Raw genomic sequence first — 19,856 nt, forward strand, 5'->3', positions numbered from 1 at the left:
CAGTGCAAAAAATGGGGGCCGAACCCGAATCTACCCAGGACCTCCCAGAGGTAGCCCCACTCGACCGAGTCGAACGCCTTCTCGGCGTCGAGTGAGGCAATCACCCTGGATCCAGCATTCTCATGAGGGATGGACAGGTTAAGCTGTAGTCTCCTTAAGTTTATGTCAGTACCCTTACCGGGCATGAATCCCGTCTGGTCCACATGTACCAGGTCATCCAGGACCTGCGCCAGGCGATTTGCCAGTATTTTGGCCAATAGCTTAGCATCGACGTTGATTAAGGAAATCGGTCGATACGACGCGCAGTCCTCGGGATCCTTACCCGGCTTGGGCACCAGCACAATTACCGCTTCAGACATAGACTCTGGTAATGACCCGAGCTCAGCAAATTGCGCAAACAACCCCGTGAGCCTAGGAGCCAGAAACTCTTGATAAGTGGTATAAAATTCGATCGGAATGCCATCTGCACCAGGAGTCTTCCCAGGTTGCATCTGGGCCATAGCGATCTGGACTTCTTCCAATGTGATGTTTTTTTCCAAGTTCTCCCTGGCCTCCCGGGACAGGGACGGAAATTCAACCCTATCCAAGTAGGCCCCAAGTTCCTCCGAATCATAATCCACCCTAGTAGAATAAAGGGAACCATAATATCTCACAAACCTAGCAAGAATGTCGTCTCTGTTCGTGAGAGGAACACCTCCTTCATCTCTGACACATCCAATATGGGTGCTAGGGTTCTGGCCCCGGGACAACCATGACAGTAGCTTGCCATTTTTGTCTCCGTATTCGAAGATCCTCTGGGCAGTGCTAAGCATAGATTTTTTTGTCATGTCTATTCTAAGGAGCTCAACCGACCGTAGAGCAAACTGCCAATTTCCATAATTAAGGGGGGTAGGGGTGGCAACATAGCAGGCCTCTTTTTCTCGAAGCTCATCCTCCAGTTCTTTCAGCGACCGCACAGCCTGCTTCTGACTATTGGCAATGCGGGAAATATATTCACCCCTCAGCCATCCCTTAAAAGCATCCCAGCTCATCAAGGTCCCCACTGAATCACCATTTTCAAGCCAATAATGGCACAATGCCTCTGATATGTCCTCCTGCACCTTAGGGTCTGCAATCCAGTGTCCCGACAGTCTCCACAGCCTCCTCCCAGCAGTGGAGCCCGATCTCACCGTCAACAGAATAGGGGCATGATCAGATATTCCTCTAGGTAAAATTTGCACCCTTGAGACCCTCTGCAGCACCGCCCGCGTAACAAACCCCAGGTCAATGCGGGAGAGGGTCTGGAATGTAGACGAATGACATGTAAACATTCTAGCAGAAGGGTTATAGTGCCTCCATGCGTCAATAAGTTCAAATGTATCGGCCCACTGCATAAGGTCAGGAGTTCTACGGTTTGACTGGTGGAGTCTGTCAGCATCCGGAGACGGGACCAAATTATAGTCCCCCAGTAACATAACAAATGGAGTATCATATTTTATAACAATACGCATGATATCATATAAGAGGGACATATCTGCAGGGGGCGGGAGATAAAGCCCCACAATCACATATGCTGTATTATCAATTACCACATGCACAATGACATATCTTCCGCCTGGGTCAGTCCCAACGTCCTGAATCTGACAAGAAAGGGACCGGTGTATTAGAATACTTACTCCCCGAGAGTAGTTTGAGTATGTGGCATGATAATGTGAGCTCACCCAGGCCCGTTTGAGGCCGAGGACTCGGGATCCCACCAGGTGGGTTTCCTGAAATATACAGATATGTGGGGTGTATTTTTTAAGATAATTGAAGACCAGAGAACGTTTAACAGCCGAGTTCAGGCCTCGGACATTCCAGGAAAGGATTGAAAAGCTAGCCATATTGTGTGTATAGAGGAGGAATGCAGGAGCATGAACCGCCCTCCTGCCCCATAGCCAGGGGGAGGGTAAACCACCCAGGCGGAAGACATGATACCCCCATCCACAGCCACATGAGTTGCGTATCTCTCTCATCAATTAACTCTGCACCACAACCAGAGATATGTATTAATTCCATAACGGTAGTGTGTGAAAAATGTACCGTGAAAAACAAAAAAACTAAACCAAAACCAAAACCAACAAGGGTCAGCAACTGCTGCCCGCCCCACCCCCCACCCCGCAGACCCCCAGAACTGGGATCATGCATATTTCCCCCAAACTCCCAAATCCACTAGAGTATCTCACTCAAGGAGGCGTGTCCCGGTCCAGCTATCAGAAAGTCAGCCGCCCCTCACCTCGATTACACAGAGGGGAAACTGCAATCCAAGTCAGCCAGGGGGCCACCCTACCTCCCAATAGGAGATGCTAGAGAACTGACTTAGTTCAAACCTAGAAAAGGGTATACATAGTTCTCCTGGTATAACCAGGGGCACAAAACTTAAGCTGTTTAGATCAATTACGTCCTGGAATGCTTGTGGATGTCAAACCTAAGATGGTTTGCCTTCGAACCGACATAAGGGCTGTTACCACCCTCTGCAACAAGCGTCAGGACTCCATAGCCATCTAATCTGTATAATTGGCATCTTGAAGTGTCTGCTTTTCTGATAAAGGCCGCTCTTCAAACTAGGAGGGCATTGGGAGCGTGGTAACTTCAGGATCTAAACAAGTATGTGTGACCCTCACCAGTTCAGAACAACTGAGAGTAAAGGTGTTTCAGGCACTTGAATGTAATAAAGCGTTCACTTCAGGGAAGGCAGTGTCTCCAACCACGAGGAAGCTTCCCTGGGATTAGTGAAAAAACGCACTGTCTCACCATCTACCACTCTTAACTTTGCTGGAAAAAGGATGCTGTATTTAATCCCCTTCGCCCTCATGGCCGCTTTAACCGCATCAAAAGATCTGCGTTGCTTCTGGGTTTCGATGGTGTAGTCAGGAAACAGTAGCAACTTGTTATTTTGATATGTGATTTCTTTTGTGCCTCTTGCAGCTCTCAACAGCTCATCCCTATCTCTGAAATTTAATAAACGGAGAATCAGTGTGCGGGGCGGGGAACCAGCCGGTCCTCGCTGCGGCGGTACTCTGTGCGCCCTCTCCACAGTGAAATAGGGGGAAAGCTGGGCACCAGGAAACAGGGATCTCAGGAGGTCTTCCACAAACACAGTTGAATTCTGCCCCTCTGTTCCTTCTGCAAGTCCAACTATCCTCAGATTGTTGCGTCTGCTTCTATTCTCGGCGTCTTCAGCGCGATATTCAAGGACCTTGACTTTATTTTGTAAGGTCCGGATCGCCACTGAGTGCTCCTCTGTAGTATCCTCCACCTGCCCCACTCTCTGCTCAGCCACCCCCAGCCGACCACGGAACTTCTCCAAGTCCTGTCTAATCAGCCCGATATCAGTCTGCACTGCCTCCATTTTCCCTGACAGGGTGGCTTGACACGCTGATATAGCTGCCATAACCTCTGGTATACCAGGGAGGGACAGGGAGGGAGTCTCATCAGCCGCCGTCTGAGTGGCCATGTTGGAATGGCTGCGCGGGCTTTTCACTCCGGACACTGCGGCCTCAGCAAGCACAGCTGTATGTGGGGGGAATCGGAGCTGCTTACCGCTCCTCTGTCGGGCGGATGATCGGGACGGCATAGAGGGGTACCTGTGCTCGGTTCAGCGGCAGACAAACCAGGCAGGATAGGGTCACAGGATTAATCTCTAGCAGAGCTCCGGGAAGCACGTCTGCTCAAGCCGACATCTTGGACACGCCCCCCGGCTGTATGTTTTTAGGGTCATTGTCCTCTGCTGGAAGGTGAACCTCCGTCCCAGTCAAGTCTTTCGCAAACAGGTTTTCTTCTAAGATTGCCCTGTATTTGGCTCCATCTATCTTTCCATCAACTCTTACCAGCTTCTCTGTCCCTGCTGAAGAAAAGCATCCCCATGTTTCATGGTGGGGATGGTGTGTTCAGGGTGATGTTCAGTGTTAGTTTTTCGCCACACATCGCGTTTTTGCTTTTAGGCCAAAAAATTCAATTTTGGTCTCCTCTGACCAGAGCACCTTCTTCCACATATTTGCTGTGTCCCCCACATGGCTTCTTGCAAACTGGACTTCCTATGGCTTTCTTTCAACAATGGCTTTCTTCTTGACACTCTTCTATAAAGGCAAGATTTGTGGAGTGCACGACTAATAGTTGACGTGTGGACAGATTCTTAAACTTGAGCTGTGGATCTTCTCCAGAGTTATCATGGGCCTCTTGGCTGCTTCTCTGATTTAATGCTCTCTTTGCCCAGCCTGTCAGTTTAGGTGGATGGCCATGTCTTGGTAGGTTTGCAGTTGTGCCATACTCTTTCCATTTTTGAATGATGGATTGAACAGTGCTCCGTGAGATGTTCAAAGCTTGGGATATTTTTTTTTATAATCTAACCCTACTTTAAACTTTTCCACAACTTTATCCCTGACCTATCTAGTGTGTTCCTTGGCCTTCATGATGCTGTTTGTTCACTAAGGTTCTCTAACAAACCTCTGAGGGCTTCACGGAACAGCTGTATTTTATACTGAGATTAAATTACACACACGTGGACTCGTGTGATTTTAGTTAGGGGTATCAGAGTAAAAGGTGCTGAATACAAATGTACGCCACACTTTTCAGATATTTATTTGTAAAACATTTTGAAAACCATCTATCATTGTCCCTCCCCTTTGTGTTGGTCTTTCACATAAAACCCCAATAAAATACATTAACGTTTTTGGTTGTAACATGACAAAATGTGGAAAATGTAATATTTTTTCAAGGCTGCGTATATGTATGTGTGTGTATATATGTATATATATGTATATGTGTGTGTGTATGTATATATATATATATATATATATATATATATATATATATATATATATATATATATATATATATATATATATATATATATATATATATATATATATATATATTATTTTTTTTTTTTTTTTTTTTTTTTTTTTTTTTACATAGTAGGTGAGGTTGAAAAAAGACACAAGTCCATCAAGTCCAACCTATGTGTGTGATTATGTGTCAGTATTACATTGTATATCCCTGTATGTTGCGGTCATTCAGGTGATTATCTAATAGTTTCTTGAAGCTATCAATGCTCTCCGCTGAGACCACCACCTGTGGAAGGGAATTCCACATCCTTGCCGCTCTTACAGTAAAGAACCCTCTACGTAGTTTAAGGTTAAACCTCTTTTCTTCTAATTGTAATGAGTGGCCACGAGTCTTATTAAACTCTCTTCTGCGAAAAAGTTTTATCCCTATTGTAGGGTCACCAGTACAGTATTTGTAAATTGAAATCATATCCCCTCTCAAGCGTCTCTTCTCCAGAGAGAATAAGTTCAGTGCTTGCAACCTTTCCTCATAACTAAGATCCTCCAGACCCTTTATTAGCTTTGTTGCCCTTCTTTGTACTCGCTCCATTTCCAGTACGTCCCTCCTGAGGACTGGTGCCCAGAACTGGACAGCATACTCCAGGTGCGGGCGGACCAGAGTCTTGTAGAGCGGGAGAATTATCGTTTTATCTCTGGAGTTGATCCCCCTTTTAATGCATGCCAATATTCTGTTTGCTTTATTAGCAGCAGCTTGGCATTGCATGCCATTGCTGAGCCTATCATCTACTAGGACCCCCAGGTCCTTTTCCATCCTAGATCCCCCCAGAGGTTCTCCCCCCAGTGTATAGATTGCATTCATATTTTTGCCACCCAAATGCATTATTTTACATTTTTCTACATTGAACCTCATTTGCCATGTAGTCGCCATGTAGTTGCTATATATAATATAGCAACGTAATGCAGTTTTGTATTTATAAAAAATAATTACATGAATATAGCCATTATTACCTCAGTATTACCTCAGTTTTTCATTTCAGCTAAGATTGCCTGACTATTGGGATAGGAAGTAAATTGTTTTAAAATGGAACTAAACTTTACAGCCAGGAAGCTGTTATCTTATCTTCTGTCTGATCTGCCATTGCCATAGTGCAGCACATGTGATCAGTTATGACACCAGGCATGAGAGCACAAGCAACCCGACACCGTTCTAATTCATGGCAAGTTCCATTTTAAAGGCTGTGCTCTACTCTTCAATGTATTCCTGTCCAAACATTGTGTAGAGTACCCAAGACCAGCAAAATTCTTAGGTTTGTTTTTCTTCAGGGTGTCATATACTTGGACCCTGTAGTGAGATTCCCATGCTCCTAACTCCACCACAAGCCATCAGAAAAAGATAGTACCTATGAGTGGAGCAGTGGATTTTTTTTTTTTTTTTTTTGTAGTGTGGATGCTTGGAGGGAAGACTTTCTTGTGCTGTCTTTCCCTGGCCATAATCCCTTAGAGTGAATGCTATAAAGACATACTGTATTTATCAGCGTATAACACGCACCTTTTTCCCCTGAAAATAGGGGGAAAATCACGGGTGCGTGTTATACGCCGTCAGCGTACCTCAGAGGGGGAGGAGTGCCGCAGGAAATTACCGAGCCGTCATCTCCTCTCCACTTGGCTCTCACGTCACACACACAGTCCCGCCTCCACCACCGGCATTGGACCAGTGTTCTGTCTATCACACGAGCTGGTCCAATGCCGATGGCGGAGGCGGGACTGTGTGTGTGTGACTGCCGACTGAGAGCCAAGGAAACAGATGACGGCTCGGTGATTTCATATGAGAGATGGTGAGCTGCATTGATGGGGGAGATGGGCACAGAACAGGCTGCAGATGGGCACAGATCAGGCTGCATTGAAGCTGCAGATGGGCACAGATTAGGCTGCAGATGGGCACTAATCGGGCTTGCATTGATTCTCACTGACCATTAGCTTCAAAGTGGTTTCTTTAAAAAAAAGTTTTTTTTCCTGAAACTTCCCTCTTAAATTGGGATGCGTGTTATACGCCGATAAATACGGTAATTACACTAAATGGTGGACTGTGTAAGGCTTCAGACAAGAAGTTACCTCCTCTTTTTGAGTCTCAGTTGTTGCAGATTCTCTTTGACTCTCTTCTTTTGAGCTTTGAGTATAGGCTGCTTTGTATCCTTACCTAGAGCAGTGTTTTCCAACCTGGATTATGTGTACATAAGGGAGTAACAATACATGTCAGATTACACAGGGTTTGCTCTCCCCTATGGTGGTTCATCTCTCTGCTCTCAAGATCGGGACATAAGGAGCCTGGTGCAAGGGTCACAGTGTGATTGGTGGACAGTGTTCTCCAAAATATAATATGGACACTGTATACTGTGCAATACTTGCTCTGACCATGAGGTGGTTAAAGTCCTCCCCCCATTCTTGGGGCATCCCCTGCAAATGTGATAAGTAGGCAACTAAATAAGATGCTAGCACATGCCAGTAGAAGTCACAAACACGGTGGCCTTATCCAGAGCCATTCTGAATTGCTAACCCTCTGACATTTCTGGCGGTGTCAATGTCTGTCTGATCTGCCTGTCTTCGACTGATTCCTTTTCGCCCACCATTTTTGATGCAGGGGGCAGGCAAGTATCAATATCACCAGGAATTTCTGGAGCTCTACTATTCAGAAATGCTTGGAATTTGGCCCTAGCACAGACGGGGGGGGGGGGGGGGATGCATAGTTGGAATACATATATGGAAGCCTCTTTGACATGCCAAAGGATTTGTATTTCTGCCAGTCCAGCTCTGTGATTTGTCCAGCCATGCCACACAATGCTGCAAGGTTTGTTAAAATCTTCATGTCTTAGGTCTGTGGCCAAACTGTTTTTAATCACCTCTCTGCCATCAGCCTGTGATTGGTCACTGATCTGCTTATACTGCTTTTTACTCCTGTCAGCATGTTCCTTGTCTGCATATGTGCATGCAGCACATCTGATTGGCTCCTTGTGCTGTCCCCATTCTCTTTGTAATATTGTCTAAAAGATCTGTACCTGCTTAAGAATTACATTATGGTAAATGTACTCCTAATGGATGATATATATGAAACAAGGGCAATGCCTTAGAAACAATATGAGCTTGTGTGCAGTGTTATGAATTTTTATTGTGCATCTTTTTTAATATGTGCTGCATAAAAAATAAGTGGCTAGCAGATATTCATTAAGAAGTAAAAAACTAAAGTTTAAGTACCACAAATGCCATTAGGTTTTCTCTTAAAATGAGGAGATAGAGTTACTAAAAGAATACAAGCAAAAGCAATCAATAGAAATGTAACCATAATGCAACTGGAAGCTTAGAACTGGAAATACAGCCACATGTAAGGTGTTCCTGCTTAATACATGTCTGGGTCTCCAAACCTCTAATCACAAGACTGCCTCTCCAAAGCTGCTTTTGCTACTGATGACCTCAATGTCTGCACCTGGGACTTCCACCACTATATAGCCTGTTGCTATTCCTCTCCTAACTGCAATGGCAGATATCCTGGGCTCCTGAGAAAGGAAGCTGAACACCGCATTTAAGCTGCTACTGTCATAATGTATGGCAGGAGTTCACCAATCTCTGCACATAGCGAACCTGCAAGTGCTTAGGGCCAGTGCACTAAGCTAGCTCAAGTATAGATTGGGGACATTTTCCCCAAAGTGTTTTTGATTGTCTTTGGGGGTTTAACTGACATCTGAGATTCTTCATCAAGGAATTCTTTTTGTCACCAAGTAATAAAAATGTCTCCTATGCTACAGTGCCCTCCAACATTTTCCGATCCATCCCGCACCCACCGACCCATGTCTTTCATACCTGATCTGCCCATTGTGTACACTGTGCACGCTCCTCCTCTTCTACACATACTGTCCACTGTCAGACTGCACTCACCATTGTACCCTCCAGCACTTCTAACCTACAGATACTTCACAGTTGATACCCTGTACACATTTCTTTAGCACTGTCTGCTGTCATACACTTTAATTCTGTCCTGCCCATACTACTTACTGTCATGCGGCCTGCTAAAACACTTCTTCAGCATTGTTTATACTATTCCAAAACCTGTCCATTTTAGGAATGGTTACACTTTTGCTAATTTAGAATAAATACTGTTGCACATGCCAAATCTAATATGTGATATTTGTGTTACATTGTTTATAAGGTTATACAAAGACACAGGTTCATCCAGTTCAGTCCATATGTGTGTGATTTTTATTCTTTAACAATTGCCATAGCCCTATTTTCTCTGCTTCCCAAGGAAGACATCTTAAAGTGGACTGTGGTTTGTAGTCCAAACAAAGAGCAAAATAGTACTTATTCAGAGCAAATGGCATTCATAATAGCTTTCAACTAGCATTCACATGTTATCACTTTACACAACAACACTGAATCTGAATTTAAATTTTCAGTTATAACGCTTGTATCCTTTAGAAGAAATCTAAAGAAATGAGAGGTATATTGGATTTTCAAACTGTGCTACCACTTCAGTTCCTGGTTCAGATCATAGTAGGCAAGGTAGAATAAAGGCAATAGTCCATCCAGTTCAGTGTGTAGGTGTCAGTGTCTTTAATTATTTCCCATATCCCTGTATGTCTTGTTCCTTAAGATGCACATCTAAGAGTTTCTTAAAACTATCAATATTCCTCGCAGTCGCCAACAATTGTGGAAGAGAGTTCCAGATACTTATTGCCCTTATTGAGTGACAACCCCCCTGCGCAGTTTAAGGTTAAACCACTTCTCCAATCTCATTGTGTGGCCCTGTGTCCTCTTACACTCCTTGAGACTAAATTGTTTTTTCCTATGCTGGGATCGCCATTGAGGTATTTGTAAATCGTTATCATATCTCCTCTCAAGCATCTTTTCTCCAGCGAGAATACGTTTTTTTTTTTTTTTTTACCAGAAAAGTTTAATTATTTGAATAAGACAAAAAAACAACAAAAAACAGTGGTACATTCTCGACAGTCCACAAATACAGTTCAGATAAAAGCAAAAGCAACTTGATAATACAGTAGAGGGTAGTATTGCCATGCCCAGGGGCCCAACCAGCTTGAGGCCTAAATCAGTGAAACCGATGAATGGGGGTCCCAAAGGTTGAGTACAGATCTGGATCTACATTGAATATAAGTCATTGGAGAGGAGTGGGGGGGGGGGGGGGGGGTTTCGTTTCAACAGATCCTGGCTATTCAGTGCCTGACTCGAAAACCCTAGTCCAAAGTCAACCGCTGCTCCTTAACCCATGCCGCCCATATCCTCTCACACTTTTTGGGGCAGTTGCGTCCCGTATAGGTTAATTTGTACAGAGGCAGAGCTGCATCTACCAAGGCTCTCCAGTGTTGCACTGATGGGGGGGACACACCCCCAGAAGGACTGGATTTGCTGACAGGACCAGGTTACATGTATAAATTAGCCCAACTCCATGTTGTATTTGGGGCAGACCGGGCTCCTGGTGGGGTAGATCTTAGCTAGTCATTCCGGGGTATAGTATGCTCAGTGTATAAATTTAAGTTGGGTGAACCTGTCTTTCATGGAGATCATGAGGAGAAGGTATTGCTGAATACCCTCCTCCCAGTCATCGTCAACGAGTGCTGGCACGTCTTTCTTCCACTTGGAGAACAATCGGGTCACCTTGGAGGTGTCTAGCCCGACAAAGTGGGAGTAGAGAGCCAAGAGTGGCTTAATGTCCTCCTCCAGACTCAGCATATGCTCAACCCTATTAGTCACCAAAGTAACAGGGAGGGGGAACTGAGCTCAGTGGGCATGACGGAGCTGCAGGTAGCGAAAAACATGTTGTTAGGCACTCCACGATTTCTCTTCAGAGCGTCAAACGTGCACAGGCCAGACGCCGAGGTAATAGCCAGTGTTTTGATACCATATTGGGCCCATATCATTGGGTCCGGGATGGATCGAAAGTGTGGCAGTCTTGGGTTCCCTCAAAGAACAATCTGCGGGGACCAGCTATTGGCTTATCCCTTACCGTCTCCCAAACCCAAAGCGTGGCATGCATCGCTGAAGTAATGCGTGGGCTAGATCTAGGACCCTGATGTATCAGGTTTCTGAGTTCCAGGCAGCAGCCAAACAATGCTGCCTCCAGTGTAGCTGCAGGATTGGCCAGCTCCTCCGACAGCCACCACCTGACCGTCCAATAGTATTTGACAAAGCATGGCATTGCCAGGCCTCCTAGAGTGACTGGCAGTTGTAAAGTAATTTTAGCTATTCTGGGGGTGCTACCATTCCATATGAAGGAGAGAAGTAAACTGTCTAGTTTTTCAAAGAAGGTGTGTGGGATTGGGACCGGGGTTTGTCTAAAAAGATAAACAATTTTGGGAAGCACAGACATTTTGATCAGGTTAACCCTACCTACCGGTGTAAGGGGCAGCATTTTTCATGCAGCGCATCTCTGAGTTAGGAGGGACATCATCACCGGGGTTAGGTTGAGAGGGAAAAATTTGTGAGATGTCCCTGTGTATAACAACCCCTAGGTATTTAAGTTGTGGGACCCTTTGTAGGGGAGTGTCAGCTGAGGAGTGTAGTGCAAAAAGGACAGATTTTTCCCCAATTAATACGTATGCCCGAGTATTTATCAAAAACGTCAATAAGTAGAAGGGCCTCCCTCAGTGAGGTTGTGGTGTTGCTAAGTTACAAAAGGGTATCGTCAGCATAAAGGGAGATTTTTTCTTCTACAGGGCCTATTGAAATACCGTGGATCGGTGATGAACGTAGCAGGATCGCCATTGGTTCCATTGCCAATGCAAAAAGGGCCAAGGAGAGCGGGCAGCCCTGCCTAGTGCCTCTATGAAGATCAAATGTGGGTGACAGGACCGAAATAGTGCGTAACCTTGCTCTTGGAGATGTGTACAGGGCCTGCACCCAGGAAATAAATTTAGGGCCAAAGCCGAAACATAGCAGGACCTCCCATAGCTTTCTGGACTAAGCTAGAAGCGGGTTAGACCGCCAGAGAAGACCATCCTTGATTCCCTCATCGGTTCTCCCCCCAGTGAGTAGATTGCATTTATGGTTTTTGCCCTCAAGTGCATTACTTTACATTTCTCCACATTAAACCTCATTTGCCATGTAGTTGCCCACTTCATTAATTTGTTCAGGTCTTGCTGTAAAATATCTGTCTTGATGTGAAGTTATTGCCCTGCTTAATTTTGTGAGGTCTGATTGAGCTATTTATCCCGTCCTCTATATCTTCTATGAATAAATTGAATAGAATTGGTCCCAAGACAGAACCCTGGGGCACCCCACTTACCACTCCAGACCAGTCTGAGGACACGTTACGTATAACCATCCTTTGGACACACCCCTGTAACCAGTTTTTAACCCAAGAACAAATCTTGTGGTCCATGCCTGCAGACCTCAGCTTGTAGACTAAGCGCTTATGACTGTATCGAATGTCTTTGCAAAATCCAGGTAGACTAAATCAACAGACCTTCCCCTGTCTAGATGGCAAATCACTTCCTCGTAGAATGTTAACAGATTGGTCTGGCAAGAATGACTTTTCATAAACCCATGCTGATGACTACTTAAGATATTTTTTTCCTCAGTAAATTCTTAAATTAAATTAAAGTAAATATAGTCCCTTATCATCTCCTCCTATAACTTACCAACGATTGATGTTAGACTGACTGGCCTGTAGTTCCCAGGGATTTGTCTCTATCCTTTTTTGAATATTGGTACCACATTAGCTTTCCTCCAATCAGCTGGTACAATTCCTGTCAGTATGCTGTCCACAAAGGTTAGGAACAACGGTCTGGCTATAACCTGACTGAGTTCTCTGAGGACTCTCAGGTGTAAGCCATCTGGTCCTGGTGATTTATTTGTATTCAGTTTATCTAGTCTTTTCTTCACTCCGGCCTCTGGCCACAAGGGTACATCCTGTGATGTCACCAACAGTACTTCTGTGGTCGGTATACCCCTGCCTTTCATGCGTAAACACTGAGGAGAAGAAGGCATTTAGTACAGTTGCCATCTGTGTCCATACCCATCCTTCCTTCCTCGTCTTTTATGTGGGCAATATGCTCGGATCTTGCCTTTTTACTGTTAATGTACCTAAAAAAAATTCTTTGGATTTTTTTTTTACTCTCCTGCGCTGTGTCTCTCGTAATCTTTTTTGGCCGCCCTGATCGTGTTCCTACACTTATTGCATTCCTTGTATTGTTTGAATGCTGACTGCAACCATCCCCTTTTTATATTGTTTAAAGATCCTTTGCTGGCTCCTTCAGATATGGCTTTGGATAGTGTCTTTGGTTCTCCAGTTACCCCGATGCTGGAGCATTTTCTGCCCAAGGTAAGGTGACACACCCTTCTTCCTCTGAATTGTCAGCTAAATCTGATTTACAGATTCTTGTATCACCTTCACCCCTGGGAACCCGAGCCGCTGTATTTGATACACGTGTGGACTCCATTATCATTGCTTAGCAAAGGGGAATAGCCATAGGAATATATTTTGTATTTGGACACAGAACACTAATCCTCAATGTATATCTGCCACCTCTTAAAGGTTGAACATGCAAAGTATAGTGGCCATGCCCCTGCACTTGCATCTTAAGCTTAGTTTTATTTAGAATCCTATACTTTGTAGAGAGTATAAACATTTTGACCAGGTGGACCTGCCTGTATGTCTCCTTAATAAGGCACCAGTTATTCCTATTGCTGTTTTTGTGTCCTCAAACACCAGCTGGACGAGAAACAAGTTCTTTACAAGACTGCTATTTTCATCTGCTGGGTCTACACTGGGAGCAGTTTCTGCTTGCCCCCAGGCTTCAAAGGAGTGGGCTAAAGTTCTGTGTCATGACCTTGTGGCCTAACGTTCTTCCCTTCACCTTATTATGCCTAATCACCTGGTTCAGGCAGTCAAATCATGCCTCTCTGGATGGGTGATCACCTCTTTGGGTGATGTTTTCAAAAATTTTCTGGCGCGGACATTGGTCTGAGCTCAAACACTGGTCAAGCTTTTACTGGGCCTTCTATGGACGATCAAGTTGGAGGAGATTTCCACCATTCTGTTGGCTCCCAACTGGTCAGGAAATACTTGTACGTCTCTTGTTGCAGATGTTTTGTGACCCAATCCCATTTGGCTGTCTCCTGCATGAGCATTCCACCCTTCTTCTTGCTTTAACAACATGGCTATTGATGCCCTAGTTCAGGGCTCAAAATTTCAAGTCCTGAGCTACTAGCCAGGCCTTAAGGGTTACCCGCCACCAGTTGCCCCACCCAACCTCTACCCTGCCCCTAAACGTGCCCTCATAAATGATCTCATGAAATTACTTAAAATGTTTTATGCAGAATTATTTTACAAAAATAAATATTAACAACTTTATCAGTGCCCATCAATACAGCCTCACCTGTGCCCGTCAGTACAGTCTCACCTGTGCAGGGGAAGAGTCGAGCTGTTAGAATCATGAGTGAGCGGGGATTGCCCACTGTAACAGCTTTCATTTTAATTTCTGGGTTCCCGGTTACGCTCACGTCACACAGTCCCGCCTCCCGGCATTGGACCGGTGTTCTGTCTCAAATGATCCGGGCGAGGAGGCAGGACTGTATGACGTGTGCGGCGCCAGGCGAGGAGGTGGGGCTGTGTGACATGAGCGGCGCTGGGAGCCCAACAATTCAAATTAAAGCTGGTACAGCGGGCAATCCCCACTAGCCAATTATCAGCCAGCTCGACTCTTCCTCTCTCTCTTCCCCTGGCTGGGAGAATGGCTCCCATTCAACCCCGCCTGCCAGCGGTGCTCGCTCCCTTCCTCCTCCAAGGCAGCCCACGCTTGCCAGCTGTAATTTTCCACTCTCAAAATTTGAGGGCTACCCTAGTTGTAAGAGCATCAGGTCTGTCAGATGCTGTCATATTTACCATGCTTCGGGCCTATGAAGCTGCTTCTTGATGTGTATATCATTGTACATTTGAATGGTGTGAAGCTCCAGTTTTCTGCAGCCTAGCATGGATCGGCACTAAGATCAAGAGTGAAATGTTAGCCCTCCAGATTTCTATATATGGAAACTATAATTTGTAATATTTTTGTATTTATTCTTTGCCTTTAAACTTTAAATTTAGAAAATCATTATCTCTAATTTCCTCTCTGCCAATTAGTCTATTTACATGATGTAAATGATTCTACACGTGATTTTTGTTTACACAAATACATTTTTCTTTTTACAAAATGTTATTTTTGCAATTTCTGCATCACCAAGAAATCGTATACCCTTTCTGACGCTTAAAGTAACTTTACAGTATAGGAATTTTTTTTATGTTCTTTGAGTAACATTTCCCGAGACATTTTATTGCTTTTCCCTCAACCTACAGCTAACCTTGATTAGCAAAGGTATAGTTGTCAGTTTTTTTGTTTTTGCTTTTACAGAATTATATTTTTATTGTATACCTTGGCCACCAAAATGAACCAGATTGTTTGTTGTTTGTTTTTTTTTTTTTTTTTTTTTTTTTGGACCTTTTTTTGTAAATGTTACTTTACTTTGTGCTCATATTCATCTTATTTTTCATGTTTTTTATTTAGTGTCCCTGTTAAACGTTTCCTTCTATCTGACATCCATCACATAAATGAGAGGTTACTACTCAGTGTAGTTTTTTTCTTGCTTCAGCCAAGGCCTACAATTTTAAATTTTGGAACTGGTTGTTTTATTTACTCAACATACTGTAACTTCATCTTGGCCAGTTTTTGGAAATTTGGGTCACTGTTATGGGTACACTAAAATTATTTATGTAATTTTTTTTATTGAAAATATAGCTTTCTTAAACAATGATGCACCTCCCATGGGATGTTTATAAATGGGACTACAATCCCTTTTTTATGTGTCTCTACTTTTGAGAAATGTATATGGTTTGGGTGTTTTTAGTGAATTTTCATGGGTGAAATGTAAATTTTAGCATGTGTATGGCAGCCTATGGATAAAAACAGCTTTTCTCAATGTTGCTATGTGGAAAGAAGATTTCAGGTCTACAGCAAGGGCTGTGGAACTGTCACTTAGTGTTAGTTATGTTAGTATCCAAACCTGTACCCACTGCAGCTGAGTCTCTGAAAAATCAGTCTTTTTTTCACCTTGGTCCCATGCTTTCTTCCTCTTCATTTTCCACTGTGCAAGGGATGTCGCCATTCCAGGAAACTTGAAGCAAAGCTTACTTTGTTAACTTGTTTAGGCATTCCCTCACTCTCTCTGCTGGTGCATATTGAGAAATGCACCTGAGCATTTCCTCTTCTGACGGGTTCAGGGAAGCTATTTAAACTTTCTCAATGCAACTGGGAATTGCCTGAGACTTCTGCAAGATTCTTTTCCCAGGCTCCTGTTCCAGTGACCCTACTTTTTTGGTTTGATATTTGTTAACTATCTGTTTTCCACCTATCCAGATTTTGTTTTCGTTTTTTTGCTTGTTTCGCTACAATCTTATCTATCTATAGATCTCGCTATCAGTTGATAACCAGCACAGGTTGTATCTGAGGGCTGCAACCTGGAAGTAATTTGCAGCAAAGCTCATCAACCTTTGCAGGTGCACTGGTGAACACATGTGGCATCTTAGATTCTGTGTCCTGGCCCTCTATAGGGCAAATGCTGGTCTATTCTACTATCACTTTGATAGGAACAATTAGAAGAAAATTCTCCAAAATGCTGTTACTGTTTTCAAGACAGGTCACTAAGGAAGACCCAGTTTCTTGCTTTATAACTATATGAATAATTGGACCTCATGGGCCTTACTAATAATTAGGGTAATAGGGTACCTGAAAAGTAGCAATAGCCCGAGAAGACAAGACCTCACTATGCTGTGAAGTATTCTAATAAGGCCTTTATTACATGAGCAGCTACTGGTGCAGGTTACATTACTTTGTTTTTGCTTATGAAATTATAAAGCACGCTATTGATTTATTTGAGCTCTGGTTAGCCCATTTTGCGTTGCTTTTAAAGAAAAAGTATCATACAAGAAACAGGGAAGCTGCTATTACTGACTCATTCTTTTGGAAAGGTTAAGTTGCCTGGCTGTTAAGCTTTGCCTTATTGCTTTTGTCACTGGCTCAAAACAAGTGTGCAGGATTTTTTTTTTTTTAATATATATATTTGTTTACGCTTTTAACTCCTCATACACCTTTTTTCTGACTTCCAAGATCTGGTTATACATTACAAATCAATGGGAGAGATTTCTGTAGCCATACAATCATCAGGAAACTAGAGAAATGCAGAGACTGTTATTAATGATCCTTCTGAAAATGCTAAAGACATTTTTACTTTTAAGACCAACCTGTGACTTACACACTACACTGGTAATGTGCCTTCATCCTCCCGCTGTTGATAGTGAAAAGGTAAAGCATGGATCTCCATATCCGGAACGATAAGCTTAAAGCCCAACTACTGCCAAAACATTTTTTCATTTTGGATGAATGCTGAAGGGTTGGAACTTTTGTCAGCTGTTTATTGCTATCTGTTTCCAAAACTTGAGATTATTTCTTACTTTTTTTTCTATCTGACAAGAACCAGAAGTCAAGAGAAATCCCCAAAAGGGGACAGGGACAGCTAAAAAAAATTGCAGATTCCAGCTCCGGTTTCTCTGCAGAGAGAAAAAGCAGCTGTTCAGCATTTCCTCTCTCACTTGTAGCTGCGGATCAGTTGACCTGGGAAAGGGGGGAGGTGTAGTGAAGATGAGGGAGAGAATTTGTATTCAGAACGGAACGTGTCTGCGGATCAGATGCGTTCTCATAGAAGATTATGTGCCTGCAATTCGCACCGCAATACCTAGAAAACGCACATGTTTTTGGGACAATGCGGAGTGCGAATGCAATGCACATATGTGAACCAGTGTCATTCAAACAAATAGATTTTAAAACGTTCTGTGAATTGGATGCGGTGTAAGCTGCATCCAATTTGCATTGGTGTGAACCATGAGCCTTAAAGCTGAACTCCAGGAATTCAGCTCCTTTTGTAAAAAGTGAAGGCACACTATGCATTAAGTCCAACAAGGTGCAAGACCTCTCCTGAGCTTCTCTCTATTATTTAAATCTGACTGGTTTATTGCACTCCCAGAAAACGGCTTTTTCTGTAGTCCAGGCGCGCGACACTGGACCTTCTGGTCTCTGCATCTTCAGCAGTAGAGACATGTAGGTGCTATGCACCACCGCTCCCCTCTTTTTTGCCAATCACAGTAGCCTTTGTATTATGTGAACTAAAATACAAAGGCTTCTGTGAATGGGCAGCAGAAGGGAGGGGTGGGTTTAGCTACTCTGTGTGCTTCTCTCCTCTCTCACCCCCCCCCCCCCCCCCAAGTGTCTCAGTATATGCTCCAGCAGAGCCACAAACCTGTCAGATATAAATAATAGCGATAAGTCCAAGAGGGGGCATGCACCTGTCCTAGCTCCCCATGTGAGCCATTTACCATCACCCTTTGTCCGGTTAGAGAGGAGAACCTGTATAGGGATATGAAATACGGTGGACACAAATAGCATTTACAAAACCCTTACCCCTCTATAGTTTAAAAAAAAAAAATGTTTTTAACCCCTTAAGAAAAGCTTAAACAGTAGTTACTTTATGCTCTCTAGAAAAAAAAATGCTATCCTAAAATTCACAATTTATTCGACAACCACTTTGAAATTAGCATGACTGTTTACCTGTAGGTCAGCTTCTGAAGAATCAAGGTTTGAACCAACAAAGGCTGAGGAGAAAGACTTCAGAAAGTGTGAGAGAAAATCCAGACATACCGCGCATCCTATTCTACATGTGTCTTCAAAGCCTGGTACAGCAACACAGTGTCCTCAGCAATAATATAATATTGTGTTTACAGTTATTGTATAACTTGTGTGTCTGTAAACATGAATTACCAATTGTTTCTGTAGGAAAACAACCACCCAAGTTTTAGTCACTTTAAAATGAAATGCTAACTAAATATTTTTTATTACGAGGGTTCAACTGCATATTTTTTCAGCAGACAACTAACTAGCTGTTTAGTAATCCCATGAAAGAATATTGGCATTTTTACAGTTAAAAACAAAAAAAAAGTTCATATTTATCAGATTCAGACAAACTGCAATTTGTATGGAACACAGCCAGACAGTATTTTTGTTAAATAGTATTCAAAAAGAGATATACCCTATATGAATAGAACGCGTGCCTGCAAACTGATGTTCTGTGTGGTTCTCTTTTCCAGCTATGTGAATTAATTTTACATTTTGTGAAAATGTCCCAACATACATCACCAATGTCACATTTGGTAATTTTGAATATAAAAATGTATATTCTGTCCTCTAATCAAAAAATATGTTCTCTTATCCTGATGTTTTGTGTCAACTTGTATAAATATTTTTGTGTGAACTTCAGCTAATTTTTCTCTTGTTTGTTGTAACTTTTAGTACTTTCATGTATTTAAGTATAAGTTTGGTATCATTTGTAAAGGATTAGTTCATCTTTGATAACAAAAAGTTTTGTTCTTTATAAATTAATAAAATACAATTTAGATAATAGATTAATAAAATACAATTTAGAGGATGTGCTTCTGTCTAATTTATTTTGTCTTACCGTGTAACTTTAACAGTATTCTGTGTAAACTTTGCAGTGCTACTCTTCGGCATCTGGTGGTAAAAATGTCCCTTAGAAACCATCAACAAATTACAATAAAATAAGAACTGCACTAAATCCTACATCCAAACTGGATGCAGGAAGGAATATAGTGAATGAAGGATTAAAATCCCAAACTTTTTCTTCTCATAAAAACTGTCATTCGGGTCTTTCATATCTTTAAACTTGGCAACCTAAAATTCAGATAATCACATTGGAAATCAGGTTTGTCATTATTGTTTAAGGATTCATTGCTTATCCCACCCTACAAAAGGTGGCTTTTGCACAAGTCCATTAAAGTAAAGCACACAGGCTCAGCAGGTGACTGCAACTTCTGCAAGGCAACAGTAACATTGCTGTATTTCCTGGCCAACGCATTCCAACAGGAAGGCTGCCATGTTTCTTAAGGCAAATGGAGGCTCTCACTACCAATCTCTGTATAAGTCCTCTGCAGACGGCTCCCCTAAC

The 19,856-nt window shown here is 43.0% G+C and overlaps 1 protein-coding gene across 5 annotated transcripts in view; it reads left to right on the forward strand.

Annotated features, from left to right (window-relative positions):
* SPDL1 (spindle apparatus coiled-coil protein 1) overlaps positions 1 to 19,310 on the forward strand; it is a 140,691-nt gene extending 121,381 nt beyond the window's left edge. For all 5 annotated transcript variants that reach the window (XM_073620722.1, XM_073620726.1, XM_073620724.1 and 2 more), the window contains exon 12: positions 18,452 to 19,310. In XM_073620722.1, coding sequence (XP_073476823.1) covers positions 18,452 to 18,599 — 148 coding nt within the window. In that variant the 3' untranslated portion in view covers positions 18,600 to 19,310. The remainder of the gene's footprint in view (positions 1 to 18,451) is intronic.
* The last annotated feature ends 546 nt before the right edge of the window (positions 19,311 to 19,856 follow it).

The sequence above is a fragment of the Aquarana catesbeiana genome, linkage group LG03, assembly GCF_042186555.1.
Source record: "Aquarana catesbeiana isolate 2022-GZ linkage group LG03, ASM4218655v1, whole genome shotgun sequence".
Lineage (NCBI taxonomy): Eukaryota > Metazoa > Chordata > Amphibia > Anura > Ranidae > Aquarana > Aquarana catesbeiana.